The following is a 22407-nucleotide window of genomic DNA, read 5'->3' on the forward strand; positions in this document are numbered from 1 at the left end:
ATTTTGTGTCTAAACCAACAGACCCAAACAGCATCCATATGATTTTAGAAGCACTTTGTGCCCATGAGTAACATGCAACTTTTCCATTTCAATTACCGTATCAGTCTGTCCTGTCTAGAACTGTATTCCCTACTGAGAAAGCAACAGGCAAGTTAAAAGAAAGCTTTTAGGTTTTAGCTACACTGAGGTTCTGAAATAAAAATAACATGTCCTAAACTATTTGCTGCTGCTACTTTCCACTTGTAAAAAGTCTTCAAAATTTAAGACAGGACATAAGCAGTCTTAGTTCACTTCACCTTTGTGTAAAGGAAATTATTTTAAAATACAAATTAGCTAAAGCAACAAGTCACAAGGATACCACATCAGTATAGTGCTATGAAAATTGTTTATTAAAGGCATAAAATATTTTTTTCACATCTTTTTCAGATAGGTTCTAAATTCTTTTTTCACTTAGTGAATGACGAATTATTTCCTAATATAATTTGAAAAAATTTAAACCCTCCACCTTAGGTGTTAAAACAAGGTAGAAAGCTAAAAAGCTCCCAATCCAGTCAAAAACTGTGCGCAAGTCATCAATGTACCCCACCTGAAGACAATGCCTCTTCACAAGTATAGAAACCCTACTGTAAAATTAAAGTGAAAAATAGGTTCCGAAGTTTATACAGAATATGCTTTCAGTAATAGTCCTTACTCTACTCTAAGTTTTAGGAAGGTTTCACCATTCTGCATATTCCTCTGCTTGGAGTACACATACACATGCACAGTAACAATTCCTTGGAAAGTAGCAACTTTTAAGGTCAGAATCAGTAACACTTCAACAAAGCAAAAACCAGAAAAAAACCATAGTCATGTCCAGTATGAGGGTAAATACTAAACAAGCTCTAGCCCTTTGCAAAGGACAGTATTTAAGGAGGCCATTCACAGAGGGCTTCCCTCAGCACCACCCTATTTCAGGTTGAAGAACTCTAGAGGATAAACGAAGCATGAATGAAGGACTCGGGATTCATATGTATGCATGATACATTGGAGAAAAAAAAATTAGTTTCAGTCCTTTTCTACAGGTTTGTAGCTAAAACCTGCAATACATTCATTTTACTCGCTCTCAGTAAAAGACATACAAGAAACTGAAAATGAAAAAAAAAAAAAGAGGAAGAATTTAAATTGCAGTAAAACTGCACCTTGTTTAGATAATTCTACTATAAAAAAAAAGGTATAAAGACTGCTGTTTTTCAGTAAGGTTACAAAGAGATTGTGTATGTTATGTTTTAATCTTTTTTATTACCAGTTGGCTTTTCTGAATATAAAAGTGATTTCCTCCTTTCCGCAAAGTTTCTTCTACCTTTATTTTGTCCCCACATTTGCCTACTCCATTTCAACATAAACATGAAGACAGAAAGATTCAAAATGTTTCAAGATACAGAATGCTGGACATTTTTCCCCCCAGGTGTTCATAAAACTGGATCCAGGTTTTGAACGTTAGTCTTTATTAGCTTACTCAGAGAAAATTCTGAGCAAATTTATTTTTGTCTGTCAATACTAAGTGTTATCCAAATAACAACACAGTTAATATATTTATTGTGTTCTCACATACAGAACAACATATTTAGTAGAATTCCAGTTGAAAGATTATTTGAAAACATGGTTATTTTCAATTGGAAAAGGTTTTCAAAGCTGCAAAATTGGTTGGAAACTAAAAAGAATACAACCACCCTTGCAACCTTTCTCATCTACTGTGAGCCAAATGAGGTATCAAAAGGATCATGTAATACAGAATATACATTTAGCTATACATGAGTGATCACAGGTGTACAGACAATGTCAATATCACCATATTAAAATATTAAAATATTTATTTTGACCAACTTTTTAAAAAATATTACAATAGCATATAATAGTTCAAGATTTCATAAGCATAAACTCAGAAAGTTGTAATGGTGAATAGTGAAAGCTACAGGGAAAAAAAACAAAAAGCCCTCAAAAAGATTTTGGAAATAAAACTTTAAAAAGCTTTTGCAAAAATCACTCTTCCATTTCATGTAGGAACGACATCACTCTTCTGCCAACTACAGCAGCTTCTATGCCCCATTTTGGCCACTTCTCCCACAAGCTTTCACGATTTCTCATTTGTCACTCCTGGTGCCTGGAACACCCACCTTCCTTCTCTTGAAGTCCCATTCTAAGATCCACTTCTGCAACATTGCCTACAGAAAAAGTAGGCAACTAAAACACTCATTCATTGTGTCAACAACGTGCCAAGCATCAGCTTTCACTATGTACACTGTACAGTATATACATATACATATAGTATATGATCATCTCACTTTACATTTCTTACTACACCATAATGATTTCTCCCTCAGTGCATCAAATCTAAAAGTGGGGATTTAATATCCAAAAATCACTTTGGAGAAATAGCATCTACTGGTTTTGTGAGTGCTAGCTGCATCTCTTGGTGCTCACAGAAAGGAAAGCATGTTCAACATTATAAATATTCCATTGTGCCTGTGTGCATCTGTGGTACATGCACATATGTAATAGACATAAACAGAAAAGAGCAGCCTATTTAATTTTCTTTACACTGGAGTACATTTTAATCCTTTGCTGGCTCACCTGAAATTTCTCAAAGTAATTTACGAAACTGAATTGGAAAGCTGCATTTAAGCTTTTTGTTTGTTTGTTTGTTTGTTTGTTTCATTTTGTTTTAAAAAGCCTTCAACCCTAAACCTATTTCCTTCTCTTTGAAAATCTGCATTAAAATTCATCTAACTAAGAGTCTACAGGAAATGTTTATGTTTACATAGGTCAAGGTCTATCAAGACTACGTTCACATCTGCTATTAAACAACTGTATTTCTGGACAGTCATGGAGGCAGACTTGAAGCAATGACACCTTTTTGAAAGTCTGAAGGGATTTTTTTATTATTTGTTTTTAATTAAAAAGAAAATCTAGCCTACATGTTGCTTACCCATATTAAATGCAAGCCTGTCATGAGACGGTATTACTGACCTTCAGGTGACACAGACTTCAAGTCATGCTTTCAGTCTTCCATATATTTCTACATGCCACTCCATATAAAAGTGGAATACTTTACTGGCTAATTTATTTATTTTAATAATAAGCAAAGCTTCAGTAATGCCAATGCAGTTCTAACATACAATAATGCATTACCAAGGGTAAAAAAAAGTTTAAGAATGATTGGGTTTGTAACTTTGTGTCATTAGAAATGGGAGAAATACCTAAATTAGAATACTGGAGCAGACAAACAAGCTGCACAAGGCATTTTCAGAAACTAAAAACCATTGAAGATATAAAATGCAAAACCACAACAAAAACACTGTAGACACAACATGTAAACACAAGATATAATCAATAACCCAATTTAAGTTACAAACACAATTCTTAAAGACAAAAAAAATAAAACCCTGGCAAGCATATGGCTGAAGTTTCTACATGTAAACTCACTGAAATTAAAGCACTTGCCACTGAAAACACAGTCATGCACAGCTTAAAGCTAAATGAAGCCCTTCCTCAGATATATTTCACATACTTGAAACTATCTCGCTATTGAAAGAGGAAGAAAATAAGCTTGTTCAACTTACATCTTTTTCTGACCGATGTGGGAACATCGATGATTGGCTGTAGTACATGTTCTCATCATGGTAGTCACCATCAACCCCCTCTACAAACTTCTTCCTTGAAGCACCAAACATGCTGTTTGTCACCTAAATAAAAAGAAAAACGATTATATTCCATATATGATTTGGCTTGCTACATACTTAGAATACATTTTAAATACATGTAAGGATTGTTAAAAATAAAAACGAACAACTGTTTCTACACATTTGAAAATTCCTCTTTAAAAATATTTTCTGTATATTGCCAGCATAATGGTTCTTTCAAGTGGGATTTTCAGGGGAGAGAAACTCACATTTCAGAAAGGAGTGGGGTGGGGAGAGGGGACATGCTTCATGTTTTGGAGGGGTGTTGTTTCGTTGGTTGTTTTTTTAAGTCCCATGACTCAAATCACTCAGGTTTATTTAAAATTATAGAATGCCAGAAAACAAAAGAGCAAATTTCTTAAATTTTCCTCTCCTCAGGTAAACACTTTCAATCTAAAAGAAGAAAATTAAGGAATGTTATTTAGAGCATAGCCACCTTAAAAGAAATAACAGAAATAAAAAAGGGGGGGGGGGGGAATAATCTGTGAAATCACTCCTATTTTTCACCACCACAACTTTGGAAAAGCAGCTTTCTGCTCGACCCTGCACACTCAGAGCCATGATTAAGTGAGAGAAGGTCGAGCTTAACCACACTCAACAACCTCATCACAGACTTGCAAAGTTACTGCAGACAGGCCATAAAAACCAACTAGATTTTATTTTGCCCTTACTCCCACAGGCACACACACACGGACAGAGCTGCTAAGTCAGGAACTGGAAACTAAAGAAAGAGCAACCACGTAGCTGGTCACAGAACCTTAATTCATTAGAAAATTTAATCCTGCAGCAGGGTGATACAACATTGCTAAAGCATCTACTGCATGCAGTGCATATTTATACACCCGACTCTCTTATTTAGGTAAAAATACACACACCTCTGAAGTTTCTAACCTATGTGACTACAAAACACTGTCACAGTGCAGTGTGGGCTATCCAAGCTCTGTTTTAACCTAACAGGTTAATGTTCAAAACAGCATATACTGGTCAGCACTGAGCAACTTGCTCAGTTTCTTGTACCATACAGGGAGACTGGAGAGAGTGCAACCAACAGGATGGTAATCAACCCTGAGCTACATAATATACCTTCAAACGGATCTTTAACATCTTGAAAGGTAAGGATGCTAAGTTACAGTTAGCTTATGAAATGCTCTGAGCCCTATGATTTACTATATATTCACTACTGACAGCATTAGGTAAACTTAAAAAAAAAAAAAACAATTTAAAAAAATTTTTTTTTTTTTTTCAAAGAGTCATTTTGCACTACCTTAGGCTCATGCTTGAAACTGAAATTTCAAAACATTTATTCTGGTTGGCTGCAAGGAGAGTTACTTTCAGCTTGAAATCCTCTTATCCCTACTGACACAAAATTACTCTGATATTCCTCACAGTGTGGCTTATTCAAATTTCACCTTTACTGATGAAGATTTCTAGGCAGTATTTAATAATATGGGTGCTCCTATACTAGTAACAACTTAACCCATGATTTCAAAGTCATAGGAGTTTTGAGTAAAAGTAAAGTCAACACTTGGGATACATTTAATACAGCTATAATCACAGAATTGCCCTAAAACATTGAGCTAAACAAAAGCCTATGCCACTACTCCTACAAGAAGGTTTCAAATATTTAGACTACTGATGTCTCAAAACAAATTTATAATCTGTTATATACATGTAAAGGCACTGCACACCTTCTCCAGATGAAACTTGTAGTTTATGATATTTACAAAAATGTGCAAATATAAGGTCCCAAACTGTTCAAATGCATTCAGCTGACTTTCACACTTGTAGTGAAGCTTTCATTACACTGTAAGCATATCCCACTGTGCTAATCCCCTTACAATGCAATTATCACCTACCAGATGGGATGGAGCATTTAATAGGCTAAGGGGATTATCTTGTCCTTTGTTCTGCCTGGGTAAAGTGCAGAGAACCGCTGTAAAAAGGATAGTGAAATGCTTTGGTGAAGCTATCCCGAGCAATGAGGAGAAGCTGAGCGTCTCAACCAACTACTGCTCTTGAGAAGGTAAAAGGCAGCTTCTCACAAGTGCCGAAGAATTTTTTGATGCTCCTTTAACAATACCTGGGATAAAAGAAGAATTTCTTTTGCCACATAACCTTCTCTCGTGATGCATCATCGGAGTAACAAAATTTAATTGTGATAGAAAGCAAGTCACTGAAGCATACACCATACTGTACTAATGTAATACCTAACCCTGAGCTACAGTACAGGAACTATGTAAAGGGAAAAAATGATTCTGTCTTTGACCCTGTAGCTTTTGATCTTATTTCCGCAAAGGTTTACACATGGCTGGCTACACATACACTGTAAAGATCTGAGTCAGTGGGGTAAGGTCAGAGTTTTCAGTCAAAATATGTTTAACGCTGCTGCAAGAAAGCTAGTATGCCCAAATATGAAGTCTATATACCGAAAAGCTGAAAGATATTTTAAACACTCTCCACTAACTTAAAAGTGTCTAAAAGATTATTTTCTATATTGACAATTGTATAAGACAGTGGCCCAAAACCTAATCAAGATTATGCCCTGAAGACTGATCAAGTGCACTGGTATCAATACAGAGTCTCACAAGAGCATGGTTATTAAAAAGTGAAATGAAGAAAACTTTTAATAATTAGATAGCTCAAATATTGATATTTTTATTGGTGAGCCGTATGTCTACATGATACTTAACAGGACTGTGCTGACGAACTCCAGAGAGCAGAGCGGCGCGGGCCGGCTGCAGCTGCGGGGGAAGAGGGGAAGGCCGGAGGAGCCCTGCCTGCAACCCAGCTGCACCGCTGCACCTGCCTGCCTGCCTGCTCCGAAGACCTTCAAAATCCTTTTGCAGAGGCTGACGCTTCTCCGCAGCAGCATTTTTGTAAGCGACAGCGCGTCGTTGGAGGCTGCCGAGCGAAGCAGTCGCGTGCAGCCTGTCCACGCTCCCGCCGAGGGAAGCGGTGCAGGCGCTGGAGGCCACGCTGGCAGCTGCCTGCACCCCTAACAGGATCGCACCTCGCTAGAACCACCGCCGCTTGTTCTGAGGGTGAACCACAGCACAGATCACAAGAGAGAAACGTGGCAATTCACGCTGCTATCCAGCCCTGTAACAAAACGAACAGCGCGATAAAGCGAGGCAGCCGCTGAGGACCAGTAACTGAAAGGGCAGGAATCGGGATTGGAGTCTGAAGCTGCAGCTGCCGTAGCCAGGCAGCTTTGCTTCTCGCTTGTTCCTAGGCTAACAACAGCAGCCGATTTATCTACTTCCCAGTAGTCGCCAGTGTCAGTGAACGGCTGGTAAACTTCTGAATCAGAGCACCTATCCCTGTGCAGATGTTTATAATATTACAGCAGGTTTACGCAATGACAGTGTCAGATGGTTGCCAAGTTAGCAGTCAGCATCTTCCTATCCACATTAACTTATTCCGGTTTTCACTAACATTTTCGTTAGTCAGTCACGCTACAAGCATATGCATAGATATTGAAAAAACACTGTTGCAGAACTATTTATAAGAAGGTGTGAGAATAACTGGGGCTGTGCCAAACGCGGGCAGATCTGCAGATGGAGCTTTGTTGCTTATTTCTTAGGAGACAACAAGCCACCAGGAAACCTCATACACAAGGACTGCAGCTCCTTTTTCACAGACTGAGAGATCAGTGTCCAATCAAATACAAAAGCAGATACAGCAAAGTTCATGCAGCACTTAAAAATACATTTTAAGCCCTTTGGAAAGTAACACTGACCTTCACAGGGTCTAGACTGATGGGGTGAAAGGTAGTAATCAGCTCCTGTATTTAAATCCCTCATTCATACATATATACCTATAAACACACACACACATTTATGCCAACACAATCTCACAGGAGTGGTACTCCAGTCGCATAGCAATTTTCTTAAGCAAAGAATTCCTGTCTACTCAGCCTAATTTCATACAGATCGCTCTCCTAATCCTGTAACTACTTCTCCTGTTCTACCGTGGGAACTCAGTCTTCTGTTGCACAAGACACACTGGCAGCATAACCATTCATTAAAAATGTAAAAATGGTGCACTTCTGTCAATTCATCCTTTAGGATAATATTGCCAAAGTACTTACAACTCCCACTGGTAGACCCATGTACAAATATTATTAGAAAATATTCATGGTAAAAGAGGAAAGAAAGGGAAGGAGCTATATGTTAGGATGGAGTTCAGAGAACTAACCAGCTGTGCTTACCACAAACCAAGCCCAATTCTGATCAGATGAACACAAGCACGTCATCTTTAAAAATCAGATTAACCCACAACTTCAAGTTAATGTTAACCAAGCAAAATGCAGTCACAAACCTGATAAGACCTTTAAATTCTTCTGTGGAACATTTCCTAACAACAACCACTACCGGGTAACTAAAAGCAGCGTACAAATGTTAAGAACTTGAAGCATCTAATAAGCAGTTTGCTGCGGTCATTGACCTTTATCCTTCAGCTAAGTACAGAACACACGACAACCAACAATACTTATTTAAAAAAAAAATAAAATTTAAAGAAAACAGATTTCAAGAAAAATCCTTTTCATTGCAAGTAACGCTGCAGTATAGCATACTTCAGTACATAAAAACTTGTTTGTTAGCAGTAACTGAAAATACATTATTGACACAGAATTTGTAAGGAAAAACTATTAAAAGTTCTGTTATCTTAAGCTGCAAAAAGATCTTCTCTATAATCACTTATAAAGTGATATTATGATTGTATATTAAATTAGTTTAACAGCCTGAAGCAAATTATAGTATTAAAATATGAAAACTAATTATATTTCTGTTTTGCAATATTACTACAGGTAGTGCCTAAGGAGAGCTCACTCACAACATTAACATAGCCAACTCTAAACTAAGAGGATACTACAAATTCTCCCTGGAAAATGAGTATTTTTAATTTTGCATTGAGCAGAAAAATCAATCATTGCATTACAACTGATTAAACTCATCTTTATGAGAGCTGAAAACTATATACAGTAATACAAGTCTAAAAAAAAGAAATCACATTAGGAATTTCAGCAATATCTTCCCTTTCCTGCTCCTCCAATGACGATAGCATTTGTCAACATGCACACTATTATTACATGAGACCAATGTGAAATTGTTATCTCAGTCTAATGTTACGGAGCTTCCACCCATTTATATACTAAGGCTTCTGATGTTGCTGTTTAGGTCTTACTGAGCAAGTTAGTAATTTACTCTATTTTTCTCTTCTGTTACAAATCAATGTTTCCACAAAAGGTAACATACTTGCATATCCACAGTATCTACAAAAGTGACCCTTAATGAGGCCTTCAGTGAGAAGCAAGTGTCTCAAAAAATAAGTGTCTATCAAAAGTCACATGTTGCTAACCACAAAATCAGCCTGCAACTTAAATCAAAATATAGAATTTGGAATTTCATCAGTTGATAAAAGATAGCATAAATTCAATTTATAGTAAAAACTGCTACTGTTTATGGTCCATCAATGATAATTCCTATTTGTCCCAAACTGGAACTGATATGCAATAGGATATAGACTACCAACTTGCTAGATGCAAAAGATCTCTCAAATCCCAACGCTTTAGTGATAAGTTACAGCTATTAAAAAACACCATGAATAGTACACTGGTACAAATAGATACATTTTCTTTTCAGGCTGAAAGACAAAACAAAACTGGAAGTTGAGATCCTTTGTTTCCTCATTTCATTTCACAATCACAGTCACTCCATTTCTCCAAGGTGACCGATAACCTCTAACACTATACTATATGCTTATGCTATGGTAGCCCTTCAAGCAACAACTTTGTAGTATCAACAATACATAATAATGGAAAATGGAACATTTCACTATATTCCTTTTTTGTTACAAAGTCTTTTTCCCTTGATGAGCGTAATACTGGCACAGATTTGTACTCACTGTAAGAATACAAAAGTAAAATGGGTGTTTTGTCCATCTTTAAGAACTGGGTTTATATTATTTTAACTTACGTAAGTATTTTTAAGTTTAAATCTCAGAAATATGGAAGACTGAAATGAAGACCACCACAATATGAGACACAAATCCAACAAAAAACTTGAAGGTTGGATAGCATTTGGAACAATCTCATAGTACTTGTGTCGTATGGTTCACGAACTGAATATTTTCCAAATTCACAGAGCACTGTAGAAAATAACAGCCATAAAGCAACTCTTATTTACAGACTTACTTAGGTCAAGTCTCAAGGTTGTTCAAGATATAACCAGTCTCCTTAACACACTGCATATTATTTCCTTTTTGAAAGGAAAGACCATGACAGATGAGATGCGTAGCAACTTCCATGCAGGAACTCCAGACAAAAATTTTGAGCATGAAGGAAATAAAGAATATATAGTTATGATTTTAGACTATCCTCCACTCATTCTCAAGAACAGCCATCTACAAGGTAAAATTTTTCAAGTGTTCTATAAAGTATAATAATGCTTTCAAAAGCTACACTAATACTGTGAATCTCTGCTGCATTGAAACTCTGTCAGGAAAATGCAGTCCCTAACATCAAACAAGCCACAGGAATTCTCCTGACCAAGATCTACATGCTAACTCTTTTAAACCTTTAACCATCCTTAACTATTACAAAAATGAACATTTTTTAAACACTCCTGAAATAAAACAGGAAGAAAAAGAAAAACTATCCCGCATTAAAATAAAAGGAAGCCAACATTGAAATTGCTAAAGCTAAACTTGAAAATTGAGATTACAAGAAGCTCCATTTGGTTTCATAACATGGTTGACACCATGCCCACCCTGGGGCAGATTCCTTCTATTAATCACAGGCACAAGATCTGTAAGATGTGAGAAACCAACAGTGGCTGGGTTTTTGCACTAAGCTGTGTAGATACCTTTCATGGGTCTGATCAACGAAATGTACTCACTTAGGAAATAATCTTTGGACACCCCATTCAACAAAATCCAAACACACATAAGAAATATATTTCAAAGATGAGAAAGGCAGCAAGGGATCTCAAAAAGTGACCATACGAGCAAACGAACTAGCACTCCATCTAGAGCAGCTGTGGGGAGAAACCAAGAAGATCCCAGATGCATTCCACCTTATTTAGTGATGTGACCTGAGGAGAAGCAGGAGCGTGTCCTTTGTAGACCTGTCAAGGAAGTCACAAGTCCTGACTAACCACACGCATATGCATACCCACACACATACTGTAAAACACAAAGCTGGATTATCTGTCAAAGACACGGTTTAAGAATTTTGTCGATAAGGAACAACTATTACTTGTCTGATACTATAAATAATATTATTTACTCAATAATAAGAAAAAAAACCAAACCCAATATACCACCTTCAACAGCCTATCCAAACTGTGAGGATATTTACCCACTTTCTCTCCTCTTGATGCTTCCAGTCATTTGTAGTATTTACAGTCCATTCAAGACTAAGAGTGGTTCTAGACTTAATTTAAGATAGCATTTCTGACTTACTATTGTAAAACGTTATACGCTTGGCTGTGCAATGCCCTTCAACTCTAAGGTTTCACCATGAAAGATTTAGAAAGAAGTGACAATTGTGCCAGTAACTTTAGGGGGCAATATGTTGGCTCGTACGTTTAAATTCAATGCTAATTTAAGTATGCATGCAGTGAACAACAGTAAGAATCTTGAAAATTAATGATGTACTTACCTACTTAAGACACTCCTCAGCCATAATATTTTTTTTTAAAAAAGAAACTACCTCAATTTGTAAACAAAAAGTAACTTTTAAAGCATGTCATCAGTTGATGATCCATCAAGACAATTATCAGCTAAATATACACTATCTGTGTATCCCATTCATTTACCGACTGTCTTTTGGGAATACCATCAAAGAAGAAAACAGTTACGCTAAGAAGCCAGACTTAACCAAAATTAAGTTCAGAAACCAAACAAGCTTCTGAAGTACCTATGTTGTCATGGGAAAACAAAATAAAAACCCAACAAACAAGCAAAGAAGCACATAAAATAACAGATAGGCAAACTTGCATTTCTAGTAACTATTACAGTAAACCTGTCTATGAAAACTGGTACTTGGTTAATATGGAAATAGGTCAGTCTTAGAAAGGAGAAATTCAGCTGTCAAGTTTGTAAATAAATAAGCAAAAAACAAAATTCCATTCTGGAAAGATAATGAAATTTGCTTCAAATATTCTCATAATAAACTTATTACTACAGTGGCACTTCTCCTGGCTGCTCAAAAGCTTATTCTATGAGTTTCGACCAGTATTTTGTACCTCAGCCGTAAGAAAAATTGCCATTGGGTGCTATCAGAATGACAACGTCCTACCTTCTTTTGTTTGAAAACCTTTGACTCATCCCATCATGTTCTTCAGAAACGCACTGGTTGAAAACTACTTGCAGTTTTAACTAAAAATTGATTTTGCAATTGAACAACATTGTAGTTTGCTATATGGACTGCATTAGTGCTTTTGAGTATTTCGCTGTAGCTAAAATAAGTTTTCCTGTATTTCAGAAATTACCCTTTCATAACAAATTAGAATAAGATATGCTCTAATTCAGCAAGTTAATCTATGTGAATTTTATCTCCAGTTTCACGTCTGGGCTTGCCTTTTTTGTTGCTTTGTGGCATGTTTTTTTTTTTTTATAAAATAAATAAAAAGGCACTTTACCCAGTTAGAAATTCTAGATCTACTCCGATGCACTCCTCAGCTCCTTAATAGGGCATATACAATGGTAAAGCCCAGCTTTAAAAGATTAGCAAATCAGCTACTGCACTAAGTTCTTCAGAAATAACAAAATCCTATCATTCCCTCCCGTCCCCAGAGAAAGAAGTTGGAATTCGGCATTTTCTTAAACATTGCAGTACTCGGAGCAAATTGATAAAAATGGAGTTTCTGTGTTCAGCAGAATTCTGCTGCAGCAAATGGTGCGTATGGCCAAACTCACATGGTGTATGTGCAGTCTGAAAGCTGGATCAGGTAACTGGAGAAATGAACCCATAAAATCAAATCATACTAAGCACATGCAAATTTTTCTTCTCAAAGACTTAGAACTGTCACAGATTCTATGCATTTCTCATGGAGGCAGAAAAGGAAATAGTGACAAAAAAGCCAACAGTTAAAGAACTTTGCATTTCCTACTCTAAAAACTCATTTCTGTATGAAATAAGTTGTAGAACTAGTTATAATTCAAGTAACTTCAGCTGAAAACTCAAGGAGGGGTGCCAAGACAATGAGGAGAAGCAGATATGGGGAACAAGAAATTTCAGCCTGAAAAAAACTGTTGCAATTTGTATAAGCAACAGAAAACAGGGGATTTCAACAGGGAAATGCCAGTCTGCTGTCAGAGTACTGGTACTATCAACTCCCTCTTTACTGTACTCTCCCTCTGCTAGAATGCACCAAAACAGGACAGTTTTACTAGTTTATGTTCCATGCTATGAGTATATGCATATAGCAGAGAAAAGATCCTCAAGGGACATAAATGCACTTCTATAAAGAGAATTAAGCAGGTTAAGTGATAACCAGACAGGCAGTAAACCAGGTTTGGAACTCTACCATCTTAATTCATAGAATCCCCAGACAGGACAGATATGTTAAAAAATGCAAAGAAATTAAGTATGATTTTTGATGAAAAGCTCAGACCAGTTGGGGGGAGGGGGAGAAACAAACAAACAAACACCTTTTAACAGGTTTTCATTCTTCATTGCTATTCAACAGTCATCACAAACAATTTTTTTAATAGCAATTAGAACAGGAAGTTAACTAAGTAAGATTAAGTAGGTCAGACTTCAGCTTCATAATCACGAGACGTGCTATGCTAAAATATTTCTTCTCTACCAAGTGTTACAGCTTCAATATCAACATGACGTACTTTGCCACCTCTGATGCTTGGTATCACTCCTAGCCACGCCACACCTTTTTCTACAAACGACAAACTCAGGTGATGCTGTCCTGGTTTCAGTGGGGATAGCAATAATTTTCTTTCTAGTAGCTGGTATAGTGTTGTGTTTTGGATTTACTGTGAGAAGAATGTCGATAACACACTGATGTTTTCAGTTGCTGCAAAGTAGTGTTTATACCAAGTCAAGGGTTTTTCAGCTTCTCATGCCCAGCCAGCAAGACGGCTGGAGGGGCACAAGGAGTTGGGAGGGGACACAGCCAGGACAGCTGACCCCAACTGGCCACAGGGGTATTCCATACCATGTGACGTCATGTTCAGTATATAAACTGGGGGGAGTTGGCTTGGGGGGGGAGCAGATCGCTGCTCAGGGACCAACTAGGCATCGGTCAGCAAGTGGTGAGCAACTGCACTGTTCACCACTTGTTTTGTATATTCCAATCCTTTTATTATTGTCTTTTTTTATTATTACCATCATTATTATTTTCTTCCTTTCTGTCCTATCAAACTGTCTTTATCTTAACCCATGAGTTTTACTTTCTTTTTTCTGATTCTCTCCCCCGTCCCACTGGGTAGGGGAGGAGTGAGAGAGCAGCTGTGTGGTGCTTAGTTGCCGGCTGGGGTTAAACCACAACAGATAAGCACTGTTGGTCCATGTGCGCAACCTGGAAAACAAACTAGGTCCTAATCTAGTCCAAACCAGCCAATTGCTCTCACTAGGGTCCCACTTGTGAAGCACAGATAATTGCTCCCAGTATTACAGAAATGATATAAAGGTTTCATTAATAAGGAGCATCTCAGTAACCTTTTATATGTTGATGAGTCCCCTAAGAAGATATAAAAACCAAAAGAAAATCCTTGGTGGAGTAACATGCAAACTTTATTTTCCACCGAAACAAGGTGGTAACCATTTTTCTGAATTATGCCCATTGTAACTAGTATGTTAATAGCTGATGTTCCTCCCAAGAAAGAGTCCTTAACTGTTCTGCAAACCAATTTCCCTGCTACTTATGAAAGTGAGGAAAGCCATTTGCCCATGTGGAGGACAGATATATATTTGATTGCCAGCATCCTTGCAAACAAAGGCTCTATTTTTTGGTACTTCACAACAGACTCTACAAATTCATCTGCAAGCTTCATTATGCTCCCTCTTTTTAAAACATCTACACATTTAGTTACACGCCAGCCTAGTGTGACATTATACTCAAAAGAAAAAATATATATATACTTAAGCCTCCTAAATGGTAAGACATAGTTAAAATAAAATAGCCTTAAATAAAAGTGGCACACTAAACCAACAGCTTGTGTACTGATAGCCAAACATCTTACTCATTTTGTACAATTTAAAGCCTTTTAATTCACACGTAAACTGCATCCCACTGCTTCAAAACATTTGCTGAATTTCTTGCGTTTGCCAAATCAGAAACTTTTACAAGGAAAGCTGGTGGTGAGGAAAAAGAAAACAACACTCCCACAGGGTCTTAGGGAGGCTTTAGCCCTCCAGGGGATGCAAAATTGAAGACCGCCAGCAGCAACAATACTGGCAGGGCAGGGGGTGGTAGCATGGGGACAGGAGTGGATGAGTTGGAGACATGAAGGTCAGCTGGGGCTCACAAGCAAGGGAAGATGGTTGCTGCAGTTACCTTTTTTCTTTTTTTTTTTTTTTTTTTTTTTTTTGCGTAACAACCGATTCCATTAACTTTTTAAGATAGCAGCACTGCCTACCTATTCCTTCCTGGATACAGCCAAAACTGTCGTGTTTGGTTAATCTAAAACATTGTATTTCAAATAAGCCCTGGTTTCCCAAGCATTTCCTGCAGTTAAGCACTATACAGTCAGATGTAGATCATGATTAATGGAGTAGCAACAGGAATTTCTTTTTTTTTTTTTTTTTCCCCTTTCATTAGTTGGATGGCGTTTGTTGACATTAAGTAAATCAGTACTAGACCCATTTCTACTCTAGATTTGCAGAGGCAGGGCAGGGGGAGCAGGGGGAAGGTATGTTATTGGGGTTCTTTTTCTTTAGGGATCACAAGATAGAGGAGGACAACTGAAAAAGAGCACAACTAATTTTTAAAGATTTATCTAACAGAACATTCACACATACGGTATTTGATGCAAGCTGCTGACCATTTAGAGGTAAAAACAGTATTTTTACTTTATGTTTAATTTTAAGAAATACAGGGTTCCTTTTGGTTTGGGTTTCTTTTTTTTCCAGAGGTATTCTAAAAATAGAAATAGTTGAGATATTCTGGCCAAAAAATTCATTCTGCACACACAGCCCATCAAGCATCTTGTCTTACCTTAAAATACGACTGGAAAATTCAAAACATTAAGTATGTTTAATATATTGAACCCTTGAAGGGAAAGAAATATTTATGAGCTGCCACAACTTCCTGGCAGCATACTTGCTTCTCAGTGACTCTCCTTCTCCAGACTAATGGTACGTTCTGCAAAAGCAGAAACATTTACCAAGAGCACAGACAGGTTAAAGGTAAATTCATGTATGGCTTTTTAGCATGTCCTCCTAAAACATACTTAAGAGAGTCTGCGACTCTTCAGGGCAAACACAAAAATGCAAAGTTAAAGTTAAAGTCTTCTACCCTTTGGGGGTTTTTGGGGAGAGGTTTTTTTGGTTTTTAGATGAAAGTCTTAAGACGCTTTAGGAAGCATGTTTCTCAAAATATTCCAGGGCCTGTTTCTTGTAACCTTCTCACTACACAGCCAGGCTATGTTGTGATTACAGCTGTACCAGGTTCAGCTATAAAATAAAGTATAACAAAACAACTTTGATGTTTTTACATCATATCTAAAGAACAAGGACACAACCAGTCTTAAAAAAGTAATAATAATAATAATAATAAAAATTACTGAATTTATTTTAAAGATAATGAAAAAGTACCAGAATTATTTAAGACTTGAAATTGCTGAACTGCATTTCTTCACCGATTTTTTTATTATTAAGTGTTAATTGATGTTAGTAAAGAATTTTCAGACTTAGATACTATTCCACACTGGAAAAGATAAATTACAGACTCTGAGATCCCTACCATGCTATCACAAATACAATCACCAAATAAAATTAAGAAAGCAGTAAATGCATCTATCATGCCTTTTCACTGTACTGATCTTCACACATTTAATTTAAACCTCTTCAATATTCTGTTCTCCATTAAGGTTGTCAAAAAATGACTTAATCCAGCTACGCACTCTCTTATTTAAGCAGGTGGACTTCAGTCAGACTCCCATATTGTAAAATTCTGGCTCAATATAAACTGTAAACTTTGTTTAAATATCAGAAACTGAAAGAACATGTCACTTTTCATTTTAAAGCAATTCCCCTTTGAAGAGACAGACTTTACGCCACAACATTTTAAAATAGAGCTACCTCAAATTGGCAGTCTAAGCTCAGACTGCAAGTGTTGCTTAGACCTGGCCCAAGTCCCAGACATGGGATGGTCCCCTCCATCTCGTACCTTTCTCACAGTTTCTCAGAGAACAGTCGCATGTATTTAGAGCTCCAAGACAGGATGGCAATGTTTAGCACCTCAACAGCCTGGTAAAACAAGCAACAGGGCATTACTTCCCGTTATTCTGTTCTCACTAAAAAAATCAGAGTATTTTTACTGAAAATGGGACTACTCAACCTTCAGCTAATGTATATAGTCTTGCTCACAATGAAAGTTCTGTAGTTAGTGAAGTGCTTGCAAATGCAAGACCTCAGCTTTCAGTTTTTCTTTTCTTACAGCTGATTTCTTAAGATTGAAAAGTTATCCTGACCAGCAGCATCACTATACTGTCATCTAGAGTTGCAGTAGCAAAACACTGAAATCAATTTTAGTCTCAGCCCATTTTACCACTATTGCAGATGGGGAAAACACAGGGGTGTAAATCATTACACTGCAATCCGATGCCAAATACTTTCAAGTCTTCTCAGGGTCAGACAAGTCCTGGAAGAAGTTCTTGCTTCTTAAGTGATAGAATCCCTTCCCTGCCCTCCCCCACCCTGCACAATCTTGAAGCAGAACTCTTAAAAGTTTTGCTTTTAAAAAGACACATTGTTCCAGCATTAAATCTTGTCCAGGAAAGACAAAGACAGACTAATTTCTTTACCACATTTTCAAAATCCAAATGAATACTCTAAAGGCATGGATATGTCTTTCTCTGAGCATCAGGCTGGTGAGAATATGAAGAGCGACACATTTCATCATGAACCTATACACTGGATAACTGGAGGCAGTTACACATTACATAAATTTGTAACTATTCTTAAATTGAACAAAACATCACCCACATATTGCAGCTCTCTTTCAATGACAGGAAGCGTACAATAATTAGCTCTCAAAAACTACAAATGGCAAAAGCATTTACAAATACTGAAGTATTCTTTGTGTTTGATCTCCTTCATTACTGTCATTTTTAAAAGGGTTTCTGAATCTCTGTGGAGCCATAAGCTTTTTTACTGCACCGTTAAATAAATGTATTCTTTACCACTTTTGTTAACCCTTCCTCCCTTTTTAAAAGGGAAGTTATCAAAATGCTTATTGCTAAAAAGAAAAACATTCCTGGAGGCAGTGTATGCAAAGAGTCCATAAAGCAGCACTGTGCACAATTCACAACTTCCAAAACCTAGCCACGCACAAAAAAGTATGCTTTTCTAGTTCTGCCCAGAGTTTATCTTCAAAAAGCTAGTTTAGGAACAGCAATAGTTTTAATGTATACAGCTAAGAATAAAAGAGACAAAAAAACATATTCCGTATAGTGACTGGATATATATCCTACATCAAAAGCTTTCTGCTTATTAATAGAAAAAAAACTTAACGAGATTGCTGGATCAGCCACATCTAAGTGAAATGAAGAAAAAATTCAGAGTCACAAATGATATTTTAGGAATCTGAACTTAAACAGTTATCAAGCAAGTTCTATGCAGACAAATGATCTGCCTCCAAAACTGGAGATTCCTGGAAGGGAGGATCCATTAGCACTCACTGCTTCTGAAGTACTGACCAGAATTTCATTAAGCAGCTGCAAAGAAAGGTCTAGATGACTCAACAAACTAAATACCTAATGAAAGTTTTGAAAGCAGAACAAGGCAAAACAGATATACTACTGATAGTTGGTAGAAAGCAGTTTACTTAAGGCTCAAAGTGATCTTTGAGAATAGGAAGGTTGTTTAGGATGCTCTAAAATTAGTTTAAAAGTGACAGGAAATCAGGTACAGGGAGGGAGGAATACAAACAGATAACCATGATCCATTACAGGCTGCAGTCACAAAAATTTCATGGTAAGCAAGTTTTTTTGATTTTGAAGTGACAGAGAGAAGCCTTCTACACATTCACTGGACAATTCTTACTTTAAGGGGCTGCATAGGAAGTTTTGGGTTTTGTTTTGTTTTGGTTTTTTTTTAATTAAGGATTCACTACAGTGTGAATCATCACTGAGCAGGATTTTCACAAGGCATAAGGTTTCACAGCAGCAAATTCTACTGTCACAGTCCTGCTCTTGGCTAGCTTATTAAATTTTCAGCCAGTTGGCTCCTTGCTGCAGCTTTGCTACACGGTGACAGCCACAGTTATAACACACCATAGGCGTAGGACAAGGTAATAGCCACAGCCCCAATTTGCACTATCTTAACAGCCAAGAAACTGTATCTGAAGATCAAGGTACTAGGACATGTGCAAAGCGTTTGACACTGTCCTGCATGATATCCTTGTCTCTAAATTGGAGAGACTTTGATTTGACGGATGGACCACTCAGCGGATAAGGAATTGGCTGGATGGTCACACTCAAAGAGCTGCGGTCAATGGCTCAATGTCCAAGCGGAGAGCAGTGACGAGTGACATTCCTCGGGGGTCGGTATTGGGACCGGTGCTGTTTAAGGTCTTTGTTGGGGACACTGACGGTGGGATTGAGCGCACCCTCAGCAAGTTTGCCGATGACACCAGCTGTGAGATGCGGTCGACGCGCTGGAGGGAAGGGATGCCATCCAGAGGGACCTGGACAGGCTTGAGCGGTGGGCCTGTGCGAACCTCATGGAGTTCAACAAGGCCAAGTGCAAGGTCCCGCGCGTGGGTTGGGGCAATCCCAAGCACAAATACAGGCTGGGCAAAGAGTGGCTTGAGAGCAGCCCTGAGGAGAAGGACTTGGGGGTATTAGGGGATGAAGAACTGAGTATGAGCCAGTGACGTGCACTCGCAGCCCGGAAAGCCAACCGTATCCGGGGGTGCATCAAAAGAAGCGTGGCCGGCAGGTTGAGGGAGGTGACTCTCCCCCTCTACTCCCCTCTCCTGAGACCCCACCTGCAGTACTGGGTCCAGCTCTGGGGCCCTCAATGTAAGAAGGACATGGACCTGTTGGAGCAAGTCCAGAGGAGGGCCATGAAGATGATCAGAGGGCTGGAGCACCTCTCCTATGAAGACAGGCTGAGAGAGTTGGGGTTGTCCAGCCTGGAGAAGAGAAGGCTCCGGGGAGACCTTACAGCAGCCTGCCAGTACCTGAAGGGGGCCTGCAAGAAAGCCAGAGAGGGACTTTTTACAAGGGCATGTAGTGATAGGAGGAGGGGTAACAGTTTTAAACTGAAAGAGGGTAGATTTAGATTAGATGCAAGGAAGTTCTCTGTGAGGGTGGTGAGGCACTGGAACAGGTTGCCCAGAGAAGCTGTGGATACCCCATCCCTGGAAGTGCTTAAGGCCAGGTTGGATGGGGCTTTGAGCAACCTGGTCTAGTGGAAGGTGTCCCTGCCCATGGCAGGGGGGTGGGAACTAGATGGTCTTTAAGGTCCCTTCCAACCTAAACCATTCTGTGATAATATGAAACAAAGAAAGGCAAGCACCCTGTTGTCCAAATTCACTTTATCACTGTTAAGCAAGTATAATATGTAACTGATCACATGCAGTGGTGGATTGAACTAGGGTGGGGCAATACAGATGCCACCCTAAGTTCTTCCATCATGCCCCCTCCCCAGGGGCTGCTGACAAGCTGCAGAACACAAGTACCAACTGAGGTACCACTGATTTACTCCTGGTAGCTTATACTGAAATTTGCACAGGATTTGCTACATACCCTGTCCAACCATCCCTACAGCCGGTACAACCACCTCTGGGACAGGAGCAAGAACACACTGAGGGTGGTAACCACATAAACCACCCCGCTTTCACTCCACAGGGTGCCAATCACCACACAGCACCTGCATCTGTTGTTCTCCTTTATCTACTCAATTGCCTTTTCATTGGGAAAGAACAACAAAAAAACCCAATAAACCAATGGATCCTAAAAGATCTTAACTACTGTTACCTTTATGCTTCTCATGTCATGTGAAGTGTTAACCCTCAGTCTAAAATTTCAATTGAAAAAACAAAATACTGACCAATGCCTGTTAATTTGTGATTCAGGTACTACAATAAGTGGTATAAGAAAATAACGCTAAAGGAAAAGAAACTGTCAGCAAGCCATGAAGAACATACAGAGAAAAGATGCATGACTTGAAGCACCTTTTTTAAAAAGATAAATTTGCTAAACTTTAGATTAAATGTTTAGATAGCTGGTTTAGGCATGCATAGCCCTAGTTAAGCAAATAAAACTGAGGAGCTGTAAGATAAACTTTAAAAGATAAACTTTAAAAGAAGACTTACGTTTCAGGTTATTTAGGAAAGAAGTAATTCTATGAAGATTTTCAGTATACTATGGCTCTGTGAACTTTGAAAGTGTTCTCTGCATCCTGTGTGTATTCATTTTTCTGGGCTTCCTGTGAAGTCTATAGTCCAATTAATGGACAAAACATTGAAATGAAACCATTTAGGCTTTTTACTTTCTGGGTAGAAAGCGCATCCTTGGTCAGTTCTATTTTTCTCCTTTATTATTGTTTTCCAGTTTAACAGCTTGCTTTCTTATCACAATTCTGATAAATTTCAGAGGAAAAATTATTTTAAATCTCCATTATTTATAGTAATCCAACAAATTTTTAAGGAAGCTGGGGTTTAGCCTAATAAGGAGAAAGACAGGAGTCCCTCTGGGAACTTAGTGATTTCCAACATTTCTTAGCTGATCTTTTGCTCTGTATTGATGCTTCCTAATTTCTTCTCATCAAGGGCAGAGCATGCGTGCTGTTCTCTATGAGGATTCTCCAGTTTCCTTCTGTAAAGACTACTAACTTTTATAATTGGTCTTACACTTTATATTAAAGTAGAATTTTACAGTTTGTTTTCTCCCCACCATATATGTTCATAAGGACTGACACACCCTCTAAATCAGGGTCTCTGAAATATAACTCCTTCATTCTTGTTCAAAGCAACAAATCCGTTCTCAAGGATTTAATACAAACAAAATCCACATCTGAAAACATTCTCACGAAAACATCCCTCTGTTCTAAATTCCATTCTAAAATACCTACTTTTAAGGGAAGCAAAACATAACATTAGGTATAGTCTTCTGTGAGAAGTTTCTGTAAAATTTCTTGGTATCAAAAGCACTAGAGACTGGAAAAGAGACACAACAGAGGTAGAAGAGTGCACAACCACAGCAGGTTTCTTTGAGAAGACAAACCCATTTTAATATTTCAAAAAGAACAGAGCTGAAGATTACTCTCAATAAATGAATGACTTTTCATCTGTGAATCCAGTATTTCAAAACAGGTCTGTCTGGTACTGCTTCATGAAGTATCAGATCTAGTCCAAATTTAAATAAGCAGGGCTGCACTGCCACTCCTGAATCACATGCCTAAGGAGCTCTCAAGCTATACCAGTCCTTACTTCTCATACCCTGGTACCTGCATCTGTCTCAAGGATTTCTGGCTTTGTGATCCTATTGCCTAGTT

At 38.0% G+C, this 22407-nt stretch overlaps 1 protein-coding gene across 7 annotated transcripts in view; it reads right to left on the reverse strand.

Annotated features, from left to right (window-relative positions):
• The window catches only part of CNOT2 (CCR4-NOT transcription complex subunit 2), a 94734-nt gene that overhangs the window by 35672 nt on the left and 36655 nt on the right, over window positions 1–22407 (reverse strand). For 6 of the 7 annotated variants that reach the window (XM_030002904.2, XM_030002906.1, XM_030002907.2 and 3 more), the window contains one exon: window positions 3600–3722. In XM_030002904.2, the coding sequence (XP_029858764.1) occupies window positions 3600–3722 (123 nt within the window). Of the gene's footprint in view, window positions 1–3599; window positions 3723–17071; window positions 17095–22407 lie in introns of those variants that run through there. The other variant, XM_041120470.1, reaches the window with a different exon arrangement.

This window comes from Aquila chrysaetos, chromosome 26, assembly GCF_900496995.4.
Source record: "Aquila chrysaetos chrysaetos chromosome 26, bAquChr1.4, whole genome shotgun sequence".
NCBI lineage: Eukaryota > Metazoa > Chordata > Aves > Accipitriformes > Accipitridae > Aquila > Aquila chrysaetos.